At 38.8% G+C, this 13,893-nt stretch overlaps 1 protein-coding gene across 3 annotated transcripts in view; it reads right to left on the reverse strand.

Moving 5' to 3' along the window:
- Positions 1 to 2,108: 2,108 nt before the first annotated feature.
- Positions 2,109 to 13,893, reverse strand: part of LOC122550614 (ankyrin repeat domain-containing protein 42-like) — a 42,610-nt gene continuing 30,825 nt past the window's right edge. For 2 of the 3 annotated variants that reach the window (XM_043691634.1, XM_043691636.1), the window contains exons 9-12: positions 12,024 to 12,193; positions 11,316 to 11,442; positions 10,012 to 10,153; positions 4,665 to 5,501 (exon numbers count right to left, since the gene is read on the reverse strand). In XM_043691634.1, the coding sequence (XP_043547569.1) occupies positions 5,316 to 5,501; positions 10,012 to 10,153; positions 11,316 to 11,442; positions 12,024 to 12,193 (625 nt within the window). In that variant the 3' untranslated portion in view covers positions 4,665 to 5,315. Of the gene's footprint in view, positions 2,489 to 4,664; positions 5,502 to 10,011; positions 10,154 to 11,315; positions 11,443 to 12,023; positions 12,194 to 13,893 lie in introns of those variants that run through there. The other variant, XM_043691635.1, reaches the window with a different exon arrangement.

Here is a 13,893-nt window from a genome sequence, read left to right on the forward strand (position 1 = left end):
TTGAGTCATACTTGCTTTCTGATGCAACTCTTTATTCAGTCTGGGAAGATGGACATCATTGCCAGAATCAAATTCCAAAACATATTTAAAGATTAGTTTTACATTTATTCCAGTGGCATTTAGGCATTAATCCTCAATCAACCCTACCCATGCAAAACCAAATCCCCTGTCCACCAATAAAATATTTCTAAAACTCTTGCAATTCCCTTCACAACATATATCCATTCGATTTTTTTTCTATTCGGTCACAGGATGAGGGCTTCACTGGCTAGGCCAGCATTTATTGCTCGACCCTAATTGCCCAGAGAACAGTTAAGAGTAAACCACAGGACCATGGGTCTGGAGTTACACGTATGCTAAACCAGGAAAGGATGACCAATTCAAAAACAAATTACTGGAAAAGTTCAGCAGGCCTGGGAGCATCTGGAGAGAGAAATCAGAGTTAACATTTCTGGTCCAGTGACCCTTCCTCAGGGCTCAGACTGAAATGTCCGCTCTGATTTCTCTCCACAGATGCTAGAGCTTTTCCAGCAATTTGTTTGGTTTCTGATTTCCAGCATCCACAGTTCTTTCAGTTTTTATTAAGGATGACAGATTTTCTTCCCTCAAGGATTCTAGGGAATTAGGTTTTTCTGACAATTGACAATGGTCTCATAGTTGTCAATAGACCACTCAAATTCTACCATCTGCCATGGTGTGATTGGAATTTGCATTCCCTTAAACATTAGTTGAGTTTCTGGGTGAATAGTCTAGCGATAGTACCACTGGGCCAATACCTCCCCAGATTACCACAAACATGACAGTTATGGACAAATATGAAATCAGTTGACATGGGTTTTCAATGTACTTTGTTGGTCCACGGGCCAAATGGCTTGTCTCTGTGTATACTCTATGTAAAAGTGTTACAATAATGGGATTTTCTGGGTTAAAATTTTGAGAAACATTAGTAATGCTTTCCTGTCCACCAGGTGTCTCTGTATCAATATACTATTGAACCAGCCAGTTCTTTCTTAAATATTTAAGTCTTGATTTTAACATTTCACAACATTTTATTTCACTCTGTCTTAAGCCACCCAACAAGTCTGTTCAACACTATTTATTCCAGCCAAAATTTTCAGCTTTTTACCTGAATGATAGAATAATTATTGCAAAAAAATTCCCTTTTCACTTTCCATTCTCTGATAATGTCCCTTACATAGAACTGCTGACAGACCCCTCCCAGACTGATTGCCACTTCCAAATCAATAACTGAACCCTAGCCACATTTCAAGAAAGGCTTTGCTCTGTATATTTTCACGTTAGGATGGATGTCCGGCTGAACTTTACAATATCACTTTGAGCAAAAGACTGCAGTTGCCTCGAGAGATTGAAGAAGTTGAGATTGTTCTCATTGGAACAGAGAAAGTTAATGGGCAATTTTAATAGAAATGTTCAAAATCATGAAAGTTCTGATAGAGAAAATTTGAAAGTATTGCAAAAACTTGAGGAGGGAGGCCTGATTTTTCTTTTTTACACAGCAAATTATAATCTGAAATGCAATCCCTAAAATAGTGATTCAAGCGTAACTTGCTGTCAGCATCACAGATGTCAATCGACAAAGAAACACAATAAAAATATCGAGCACCGTTGTCAAATTGCATGCATCAGGTGGCATTCCATAGTTCTGAGACTTCAATGGTACATTCTTCTGGTAAAAGGTGAATTTATAATGAAAGAAAAGGAGGAAATATTACATTAACTTTGCTTCTGCACTATCATAATAATTGCTATCTGTCCTTTCCAGATAGCGTTCACTGTGAGCCCACCTTTACAGCTGCTGTTTTTCTCCTGGCTGTCAGCTAGTTGCTTGTATTTGAATATTAGCTGCAGTGATAGTCAACACACCAGCTAGCCCATTGACCCATAAGACACCTGTGCTCAAAATGTTTTTCAATTTAAAAATTGTGTTGCATCAATAGTGAGAACACATTCCCTTCCCTCCCCATGCCCCTTTTGTTCTCTCCCATACTCTCCCCTTCGCAACTTCTTTCACTGCTTCACTTTTCCTCCCTTCTCCATTTCTCCCCACATCTACCCATGACCATTCATCCTCCTTGTCTTTTGTTCTCCTTCCTGCGTTCTACTCATCCTTCTTGACGCAGGCCCTCCACTAAAGGCCAGCAAACTAGAATTAGAAAAATCAAGTCTTCACATCATCAGAACTCAAAACAGCATTGCTAAAGCTTTACAAGCAACATGGCATGTTACACAGAAATTTTTAATTATTTTCAAAATATAAATTAAAATGTCTTTCATCATATTTGCAAATATTAATATTTATGAAAATATCAAGTTTTGACAGTTAAATAATTCTGCATCTAAATTAATAGCACAGTTCAAAATAGATTTCTAAGCACATTTGATTCACATTATGAGTGCAAGTGACCTGCTGTAGAAGTACTTTGATTGTGTTCCAAACTCTCAAATGTAAACATTGGGCTGGATTTTTCTGGTGGAAGAAAGAAAGTTGGGTTGATAAACTTCCTGGCTAGGACATGTCTTCTTTTAAAGAGGTCACACCCATTTTACCTTCATTCCACGGGAGGTCAGCTGAGTACTATTGGGCTTGCTTTTCCAGCCACAGACCAGAAGTGGTAACAGGAAGCCAGATGAGGTGGTTGGAAATTCCTGCCATTGTTCATTTGGACTTTGGTCTAATCTTAAAGGTGAACGATGATGCCTCAAATCCATATACCTGTTCCACACTACATACCTACATTTGCTCCTTCATAAACTCTGATCACCCATTCCCCCTTCTTTGACCCTTCATTGTACCATGATCCTTCTTAAACCAAGGCATCCTCCATAGGCACCCACACAGTATCCACTGTGGGCAGAGCTCAGTCAATAAAATGTATATTAGCATATGAACATATGAATTAAGAGCAGTTATAGAACATGCACAACAATTCAATCAATCATCACAGCCATACATACTGGAGAGAATCTAACCATCGCCCCTCAACAAGGGGGCAGCACAGTGGCTCAGTGGTTAGTACTGTTGCCTCACAGCGCCAGGGACCCAGGTTCGATTCCAGCCTCAGGTGACTGTCTATGTGAAGTTTGCACATTCCCCCCATGTCTGTGTGGATTTCTTCCAGGTGCTCCGGTTTCCTCCCACAGTGTGCATTAATCAGAGGGAAATGGGTCTGGGTGGGTTACTCTTTGGAAGGTCGGTGTAGACTTGTTAGGCCGAAGGGCCTGTTTCCACACTAAGTAATCTAATCAAACATTCAATGACATTACCACCACTGAATCCCATGTTCTCAATATGCTGGGGGTTACTATTGACCAGAAATTGAACTAGACCTGTAATTAAAAAAAACCGTGGTTACAACAGGTCAGAGGCTCGGCGTCTACAGCGAGTAACATACTTTCTGATTCTCCAAAGCCTGTACAAGTCAGGAATGTGATGGAATAGTCTCCATTTGCCTGGATGAGTGCAGATCCAACAACAATCAAGAAGCTTAACATCATCCAGGACAAAGCAGCTTTTAAGACCAATGCTCATTAGCAGCAATGTGTACCACCTATAAGATGCACTGCAGAGTTTCACTAAAGCTCCTGAGGCAACATTTTCCAAGCCTGTACCACTACTATCTAGAAGACCAAAATATATGGGATCACCACCAGCTGCAAATTCCCCTCTGAACCACTCCGCATCCTGATTTGAATGTTTACATCCCCTGAATGAATTTTTAAAAATCGAAGCTGATCTATTTGTGTTTCAAATTCCCCATTCCCAGTTACCTCCAATAATCCTAGATTCCTTAGCCTAACAAGAGTTTATAAATCTCCTCCCAGAAAAATGAAATGACACCATTTCTGTTGTGTCTTCCAAGGTACAAAGTTTCAAAGTCACACAACACTCACAGAAACAAAAATTCTCTTGACTTCTGTCCTAAAAGGACGACTCTTAATTTTTGAACGGTGTCCCCTCATTCTGCACTCACCCAGGACAGGAAACATCCTTTCCAGCTGGTCAATGCATTCAGGATCTTATACACGTCAATCAAGTCACTATCACTATTCTAAACTCCAATGCAAACAAGCTCAGCGTCTCCAACTTATCATCATGTGACAACTTGCTGATTCCAGGTATCAATCCAATAAACTTCCTCTGAACTACCTCTAATATTGTCACACCCTTAAATAAGGAGATGAAAACTGCAGCTAAGAGATATAGTCTCAATTCTGCTGCAAGAGTTCCAAACATGTTATGTTTTTTACACAGAGAGTGGTAGGAGTCTCGAAGGCACTGCCAAGTGTGGTGGTGGAGGCAGTTACAATAGGGGTGTTTAAGGAGCTTTTAGATAAATGCATGAATATGCAAGGAAAGGAGGGATATGGACGAAGGTCAAGTGAAAGGGATTACTTTAGTTTGGCGCCATGTTTGGCACAACACCTGTGCTAGCTTCACTGCTCTGTGTTCTATGTTCTATGCAGCACATACTTAAGAAGGACAATGAAATTCTAGCCTTTGTTACAAGAGGAATTGAACATAAATGTAAAGATGTTATGCTTCAGTAATACAGGAATTATTGAGACTATATCTAGATTAGATTAGATTCACTTTCACTGATGAAGGGCTTTTGCCCGGAATGTCGATTTTCCTGCTCCTCGGATGCTGCCTGAACTGCCAGCACCACTCTAATCCAAAATCTAGTTTCCAGCATCTGCAGTCCTTGTTTTTACCTATCTTGCATATAGTATCTAACTATTGAAACTGAACAATTTATTTTATGCATTTTACCGCCTAACAACAACAGAATTACAGGAGCAACTGGATAATTATTTTTGGCTTCTCACACAGGACAGGGGATTCCTCACGATGAATGACTCCTGAGGTGCCATGAATCACGAATACTTGCACAACAAAATGCAGAAATATTTAAACTGTTTATTCCCCAAAGGAACCTGCAAGGGTGGGAGAGCTACCTATACCTTAACCTGCAGCAACTAACATTTCAGGAAAACTGGATGGAAATCCCAGAATCAAGCCCCAAACCCCATTTTTATAAGGAGCTCTCAAGTGAGTCTGACTGAACAAAACATTTGAGTCAAACTGTCTAATCAATCAGTGTAAAATTGTTGATTTAAAAGTGGAACAAATACCAAAGATATACATAAGAAAAAAAAAATCAGGAAAAGAATATTTTCAACCAGCAATAGAATTATTTCCAAAATTTTCACCCACATTATGAAATAGTACAATGACAGCAGTCAGTTTTTCTATAATTAGAGACAATATGAGAACAATATATGTGCAGGTAAGTTTATGGTCTAGATTTGATTACAGATTTAAACGTGCCTATGGCAAAGGGTTCTGGAGTATCAGAGTGGTCTGGGTTTGGCACTGTTCCTGTCAAAGGAACACGTCGCACAAACACACCTCCAGAATTGGTCACCTGTTTCTTTTTTCCTTTTCTTTTCCCTTTAACAGGCTCTTCCAAAGTTTCTACCTGTGTAAGACAAAGAGAAAAATGTCTAAACTTTTTCGGGAAAAGTAATGATTTTAGGAAAATTAAAAAAGGGCTATTCTGCTCTAGCAAGCATCATCTGTCTTTGCAATAACAGTGGTGTGCATCAGTACAAGTGTAAAGTCATTACATAATTAAGTGCTGTACAATGTAAAATCTAGTACACTATGGGTTAGCGTCAGGGACCATCAAAACACTAAGGTTACTTAAAACAAGCAATTAGTTAATTAGTGCCCTACAAGTGAGGAACCCTGCCACACCAAACCAATCTAGATACTGACATATGCTTGTCTCTTAATACATCCTAAGATGGCCTACTAGGACATTTTAACAAAGCAATCACTGTGGAACTCAAGACGACCAAATCCAGTGAATTCAGTCAAATTTAGGAACTGCTGCCTAGTTTGGTAGAAATTTCCCATGGATTACTCAAGGCTTAACCTGACAATCATCTCACAGAGAACACTTATTAAACAACATCTCAGAACCTCCTTCAGTATCCCTGGCATATCCTTCCCAATCACAAAGGTTGATTGATCAGAGCTAGTGGCGAAAAGATATACAGTTGGCTAGTATGGCCCTGGGAGTCCTCAACATAGACTCTAAACCTCATTACATCCCAAAAGCTTCATGGGATCAAACAAGATAAATTGCTAATGTAAAAATACAAAATAGTAGAAAAACGCAGCTAGTATGGCTGCATCCTGTGAAGAGAGAAACAGTTAAAGTTTTGAGTTCAATGTGGACTTTTTTTTTATTTGTTCACAGAATACGAGCAAAACTGGCTAGTCATGCAGTTATTGCCCATCTCTAGTTACTGCAATGCATCTTATAAATGATACACAACTGCTGTCACTGTGTATTGGTGGATGGTGTTCAGTTTTATGAGTGTCGATGGAGCTGCTAAGCAAATGAAATATTTTCCATCATAATCTTGACTTGTAGGGGTAGTGAACAAATCTAAGGGAAGCAGGGGGTGAGTTACTCCCTTCAGAATTCCCCGCCTCAGCTCTTGTATTCATAATATTTATGTGGCAAGTCCAGTTCAGTTTCTGGTCAATCATAACTTCCAATGATAACTTTTGGCAGTGGAAAATTTAGCAATGGTAATGCTATTGAATATCAAACGATGATGGTTAAATTCTCTCTTGGACAAGATGGCCATTGTCTTGCGCTTGTGTAGCATGAGTCTAAGCCTGGTTATTGTCCAGGTTTTTGTTTCAGTACCTAAATGATGCTGAACATTGTACAATCATCAGTGAACAACCCAATTCTGACCTCATGATGAGCAGCAGAAGATGGTTGAACCTGGGACACTACCTTGAGGAACTCCTGCAGTGAGGTCCTGTGGCTGAGGTGACTGATCTCTAACAACCAAACCATGAATACTATTGAGAAAAACACATTTTGTTGCTGCTTTTCATCTTCCACTTATCAGACAATGCACAAGAATTGTGTGGCACTGAAAAAGCACAGCAAGTCAGGCCCGAAACGTCTACTCTCCTGCTCCTCGGATGTTGCCTGACCTGCTGTGCTTTTTCAGCACCACACTTTTCGACTCTGACTCTCTAGCATCTGCAGTCCTCATTTTCTCCTAATTCACAAGAACAATGCACCAATTAGTTGATGACTAACAGCTAACTGACAGGCTTCGTATTAAATTTTAAACAAAGCAGGTTGTTTCTGATTTGCTAATTCCTCAGGGCAATGTCTTGACCAGAGAATGGCTCTCATTTATTTTGCTGGGATGAAACACATGCTGTGTCTAAGATATACACAGTACTGTCTATGCTTGTGTGTGTTTTGTCTGCAAAGAACAAGATCCTGCGTATTAACCCTTACATTAATTATCACCATTGCTCTTTAACATTCCCTTGGCCTTTCCTTCTTTTCCACTTGCTCTTCTCCAACTTTGCTTTTACAATAAAATATCATTTTCCCATTTCTCTCTTCAGTTCTAAAGAATCATCATACTCAATTTGATACATTAACTCTGTTTCTCTCACCAAAGTTGCTGCAAAACCTGCCGAGTTTCACAAGAACTTTCTTTTTTTTTAAATTTATGATTTCTGCATCTGCAGCATTTTGCTTTTGTTTTAGAGACCAATTACTATCAACAGACCCCACCACAATCAACTGATCAATCATTATGCCTCAACATTGAAACCCATTTGAGGGAGAACCAAACAAAAGGTACACGAAATACCATGGACACAGAATTTCAAGCACCAATACCATAAGTAGTTAATTAGAATATTACTGATACATGACTGACAAAGCTGGAAAACCTAGCCTCCAACAAATGGTGAGTGCACTAACATGAGTAAGCAAGCTAGCTGACCTCATTCTCACCAACCTAGCTATTGAAAGAGAGGAAGAGCATAGATGAACATTTCAGAAACTAAATTTGGCACACTTTAAAATGAGGCATCAATCCATCGAGTCTGCAACTTGGGGTTCCCAGTATGATCGAAGACAAAAGCAGCAGGATAGAGAACACTATGTTCCACAACCAAAATCAGAACAAAAGTGCTATAGTCCTGCAATACCAAGTCATGAATAATGTCACACAAATCATACAGCTAACAGAAGGAAAACTGAGTTCACGAACATTCCCATAAATGATGATGATGGAACCTAGTATCTCATTGCAAAAGCCAATTTGAAGTGTTTTTAAAGATCTTAAGAAAATTGCACCAAATGGATGATGCTACTTAGCACCTTTCTGAGAGATAACCATCATTATATTTGTGTGCAGACCATTTGTTTCATTCTTTGGTGACATGAAGCCAAGTGTACTGGATACATCAATCACTGTGGGTCTGCACAAAATCTCAGCCAGATTGTCCATGTCCTGCATATCAGAACTAAGCATTCTGCATAACCATGATTATGAAGATCGGAAGGTTCACTAACATCCTTTTGGGAAGGCAATCTGCTGTCCTTATCCAGTTGGGCCTACATTTGATTCCAGATCCACAGAATCTCAGAAATGTGATGGACTCTCAATGGCTTTCTGAAATGTCTTCAGAGAGCCAATCAATTCAAGGGCAATTAGAGATGTGCAACATATACAGGGGCATCCATATCCCATGGGAGAATAAAAAAGGTAGGAAGGCAGCTAGGAGAGCAATGGAATAGCCATGTTAAGAGAAAACAAATGCTTGGATGAAAGTTTCAGCAGATTAATTGAAATAGGAACTAACCATTCCCCAAAGCCTGTTGTTCAAATGCAGATGTGACATGAGAATTAATTAACAATTTTTAACTTGGATCAGGTAAGTCCCTTTGCATGGAAGGAATATGAGAAATCTAACCTCATGAAAACATCAAAGAAAGCAAATAGAAGGCACAAAATAAAAGCATTGGCAAGTAAAAGCAAAGACTTTTTAAAAATTACACACTTTTGAGAGAAGAACATTTCCCTAGAAGAATTCAACCAATTAAAGACCAAATGGGTAATGTGTGTAGTGGCAGAAGATGAGAGCTTGGTTCTTAATAAATATTTGGGTCATCCTTCATAAAAAGGGGACAAAATGCAGACACTGTAGATCAGGCAGAGTGTAAATACTGCACTGTATTGATATATTGAAACAGGAGATATTAAGAGATGTGACATCTTTGAAACAATATACCAGTTCCTGTTGAACAATATCTCTGGGCTGTTAGGAGGACCAAGGGTAATAGCAGAGACTCTAACCATCATTTTCTAATTTTTTTCAGGTTGGTATCATGGTGTCAGAGGATAGGAGGTCAGCTAATAAACCATTGCTTAAAAACAGAGAAGGGGCTTGATCAAATAATTACTGGTTAATCAGCCCAGCTGCAGGAAAATCCTGAGGTGTGATATAAATCATCATGTAGAAAATCATTAATTAATCAAGGACAAGGATTTGGAAAATAGTAGGAAGGCTAATGAGAGCAGCACATTTGACTTAGTCGACATGGTTCTTAACAGGGTTTTTGACAAGTTCACACAATGGCAAACAGAAAGTGTCAAGTTGAATCTGAAAGTGGGTCACTGCTAGTTATTAAAGGGTAATTAATGTTAAATGGTGTTGTTTTGGTATTGGAAGGTTGTTTCCAGTGTGTTTCAGTGAGGCTCAGTACTGTTTATGGTATACACCAATTATTTCGACTTAAAGGTAGGGGGTCTCAAAAGACAGTTTGAAGATAACATCAAAATTTGATCTCTAATTGATAGTGAAGAAGAAAGCTGTAGACTGCAGAAGATTAAGCTTAGGGTCTGTCAGAACCATTTAACTCCAGACCTCATAACAGTCTGAGCTCAAGCACAGATGCAAGGACTAATTGCCAAATGAGAGATGAAAGGAACTGCTTTTTCAGTAGATTCATTCATTTCAATAATGACAGAAACAATTACTGATTTCAGAACTCAATTTGTTAAAGGTCTCCTAAAAGACTAAATAAAGTAACACTAAAATACTGAAAACTGATCATTAAACTAGCTGAACTAATATAACCCTCTCACCACAGAGCCATCAGATGTCTTCAGTTTTTCCAGACACTGATTTAGGTGGCCTATCTCGGCTCGACAATCATCCAGCTGGCACTCCAGCTTCTCCCGGCGAAGACGTTCATACTCCAGTTGAGCCTGCAACTCCTGCAACACTCTGTATGAAGAAAAATGCCAATCTGTATCATCCTTTCGTTACACCACAAGTATGTCTCACTACATAATAAAAATAATGAGAACATTGGTAGTGATACCTCACACAACCCCCTCCTTCTCAAACAGAATTACAGAAGTCATCTGTCATTGATACTCAGGAAGAACAAATACGTGTGGACTTTGCTGTGCAATGACCAAGGGTGGAAGTCTTGCTGACTTTTTCTTTCTTAGCCAAATGTTGCTGCTATAAATTGTAATATCCAAAATTCTATCTTGACTGTCTCCTTACAGTGAAAGGAAACAGCAGATTCATACAGAAGCAAAAGGGAATGTGTATGGTCATTTGCATTACAGACCCACAATGACAGGTAACTGTCATTTAGTCTAGCTGCTCACCTTGCAAAATAAAGTGATCATCAATTAAAATCAAGGTTGGGCTCCAAATGCTTTCCTCCACCCTAATGAGGTTCATTTATCAATGTAGATTGCAAACTAGAAATTAAATTCAATTTGGTGCTTTTGGAAACCATGGAAATCTTGTTTTTTAAGTGCTGTATTAACAATGTGGTTCCATAAGACAGCCATGCAATGGCAATATTTTCCTTATCTGTGTCTAGTGGAGGTTTGCAGCACTACCAAGTGACATTCATCAGGTTCAATAAAGCTTTTTCAGCACTTTAGTGTGAGAAGGTTTTCTCCTATAACTGAAAAATACAGCTGAGCTGACGAACTAGTGACAGATGACACATGAAGTCACATCCTACTACAACTGCTTAGGAGCAGCTGGAAATTGCACTCTTATAGTATTCAACTCAGTCCATCTGAGTTAGAACAATGAAGAGAGGCAGCATTGCATCATATAAAATTTAAATTAAAAGTTAACTAAATTACAGTTGGCTCAGCTTCTCAAATAGCTATGCTAAATAACAAATTATTTAATTAACAAGAGAATGAATAAATAAACTTTAGCTTAATATTACATGTTCAGCAACATGTTTCTGGTGAGAAACCTCAATTTGATTCCCATCTATTTAATTCAATGGACCGGAAGTTTTGGGTAGTCTAGCCCCTATTTCTTGACATGCAGCAAGTGACATTCTTTGCTGACAGAACATACTGTGAAAATTATTTCATAGCAATAAAAAGTTGCACTTGACAGCTACCTTTCTGCTTCTTTCTCTTCCTTCTGCCGGAGGTGATCTTCCTCCTGCATGCCTCCAAGTTGTCTGTAGTTGCTTTTTGCAATTTCTAATAACCGTTCAAATTTTTCAATCTTTTCATAGGCCCTCACTGCATGGGTGAACACAAGATGTTGAGTAAGCATAAAATACTGATTTGTAGCACGAGAGTAGGAAATACTGAAATTAGGTCTTAAAATAAAGACCAATATGAATTTGAGAAAGACAAGAAAGTATGTATGTATTGGGGGAGATGACAGCATACTGGTAATGACCCTGGACTGGTAATCCAGGGATCCAAACTAATAACCAACATTATCTTTGTATCTACTCTGCGCAGAGCTGAAGGGGGTATAGTGAAGACTTGGGGAAGACAACAACATCAGAGCTCATTACATGACTTGAAGCAGGGGAGAGGTGAGAAAAGACAGCAGAGGGGAACATAACTTCTGCTAAAACAAGTAGAGAAGGTAGTGTCTATATTACAAAGGGCTGCAAATTGATTGATGATACATTTGCACTTTTTTTCCTGGACAGTTTTTAAATTATTTAAATGTCATGTCAATAACTCACTTTAGAATAAAGTGGGATAAACTGGCATGCCCCCAGTGAAAGCGTAACACAACCTGATAACGTTCCAACATAACCCGATTATATACTGCTTAATGAAGCACACAAAGAATATCAACTTACTCCTTGCTTCCTTCTTCTGAGCCCCACTCAGGTTAATGTTATCCTGATTATCTGTACTTGATTCTATAACATGTTGGTGAAAGACGTTGAGATTGTCTTTACTCAGTTCTTCATCAGAATCATCATCTATGCCTCCACCCAGAAGATTAACTGCTGCCAACTGGGAAAATCTGTAATGCAGTAATCCAAGGATTAGTTTGTGCTCGACCTGCCCTATACAAGCATAAGAATTGTTTACGGTTTGAACCCAACTTGCACAATTACTACCAGGTCACCCAGGAAACCAGGTACAGCTGCTCTGTTCTTATAGGATATCTGTAAAGATCATGTTTGGCACTCAAATTCTTGATGTTCCACGACAAGACCTTGATAAAGAATTTCTAAGTGTGTACTACACCACCAGTCAGCCAGAGGGCCAAGTCTAACTAGAAATGCCTATGTCAATATAAGCAAGACAATAATGAAGGCCCAGAAAATACACACTCCAATTTTCAGGATCCTATTCCATTTTATAAGAGCATGGGTGGAGTCAAGCAGACAATCTCCATCCACAAGATTTCCTGAAAACATGAGCATTTTGATTGTCTCTAGATTTTGGCCTAACTTTCGACTGTTGATGAATGCTAAGATTGTAAGGTAAAAGACAATATATATTTGAGAAAACAAAGATGGGGAAATGGTTGCATTGAACTAATAATCCAGAGGCCTAGACGAATGCTGTGGTCCAGATCACGACAGCAGGTGGAATTTGAACTCATGCTGTTTTGCTGAATATCCATGGATTTTCAAAGCCATGAAGTAAAATCAAATCACAACTGCTAATAGTGGCAATTTCTCAACTCTCCAAACAGGAAACGTTTAGTTTCAAAATAACATACATTCCCAACTGTTATCTTTTTCTAGATTTATTTCTGTAACATTATGTCAACTGAAATAATAGACGTTTTGGACAATCAGGTGATGGCTTTTGTTGAGCAATACAACAGTCTGTTTAAAGATGAGAAACAGAAACAGCAAATAGAATTTGAGTTATGTAATAGTGATTTGAGACATCCATTTCCATGCCTTTTTAATCAAAGGTTACTCTTGCAGTGTAACTGCAACCATTGAAGTACTGACCACTTTTCCTTTTAAGTTAAGTATCGTCAAATGTTATACAGTCATAGAGATGTACTGCATGGAAACAGACCCTTCGGTCCAACCCGTCTATGCCGACCAGATATCCCAACCCAATCTAGTCCCACCTGCCAGCACCCGGCTTATATCCCACTGAACCCTTCCTATTCATATACCCATTCCAACAAGTCAGCTCTTTAAATATTAGACCCAAAAGAGGAATGTCATCTCCAAACGTCAGGCTATTCTGCTGAGTATGTTGCACAGAAGAGTGGCCTGCAAGTACCTAATATCATCCCCTTAAGACTGGGCAACAAGCAACCTATTGGTACCTTCTGCATGCATACAAGTAAAGCTGTATGGAAATCTGATGAAACTGTCATACAATCTAATCACATGCACTTCATTAACAAACCTATTTGGACACATGAATGAATTATGCTTACTGGCTGGGACTCTATGAAGTCAGTTCAAGAGTTTAGATTCTGCACATATTACCTAATCATTGTAACTGTAAAAGGTCACCACCTATTTCAGTTTGTTATTAAAGTAACTTAAATAATTAAAATAAGGTAACATAAAAAATGAAACGTTTGGCAGAGACTAAGCAAAGACGATCTTAAAATTCGCAAACAAAACCAGAACTTGTTGGAGAAACTCAGCAGGTCTGGCAGCATCTCTGGGAAGAAAGTTAATGTTTCAAGTTCAATGACTGTTAAAATTCTCATATTGCTGAACATGGCAAAGATATGGT

Source organism: Chiloscyllium plagiosum, chromosome 6 (assembly GCF_004010195.1).
Source record: "Chiloscyllium plagiosum isolate BGI_BamShark_2017 chromosome 6, ASM401019v2, whole genome shotgun sequence".
Lineage (NCBI taxonomy): Eukaryota > Metazoa > Chordata > Chondrichthyes > Orectolobiformes > Hemiscylliidae > Chiloscyllium > Chiloscyllium plagiosum.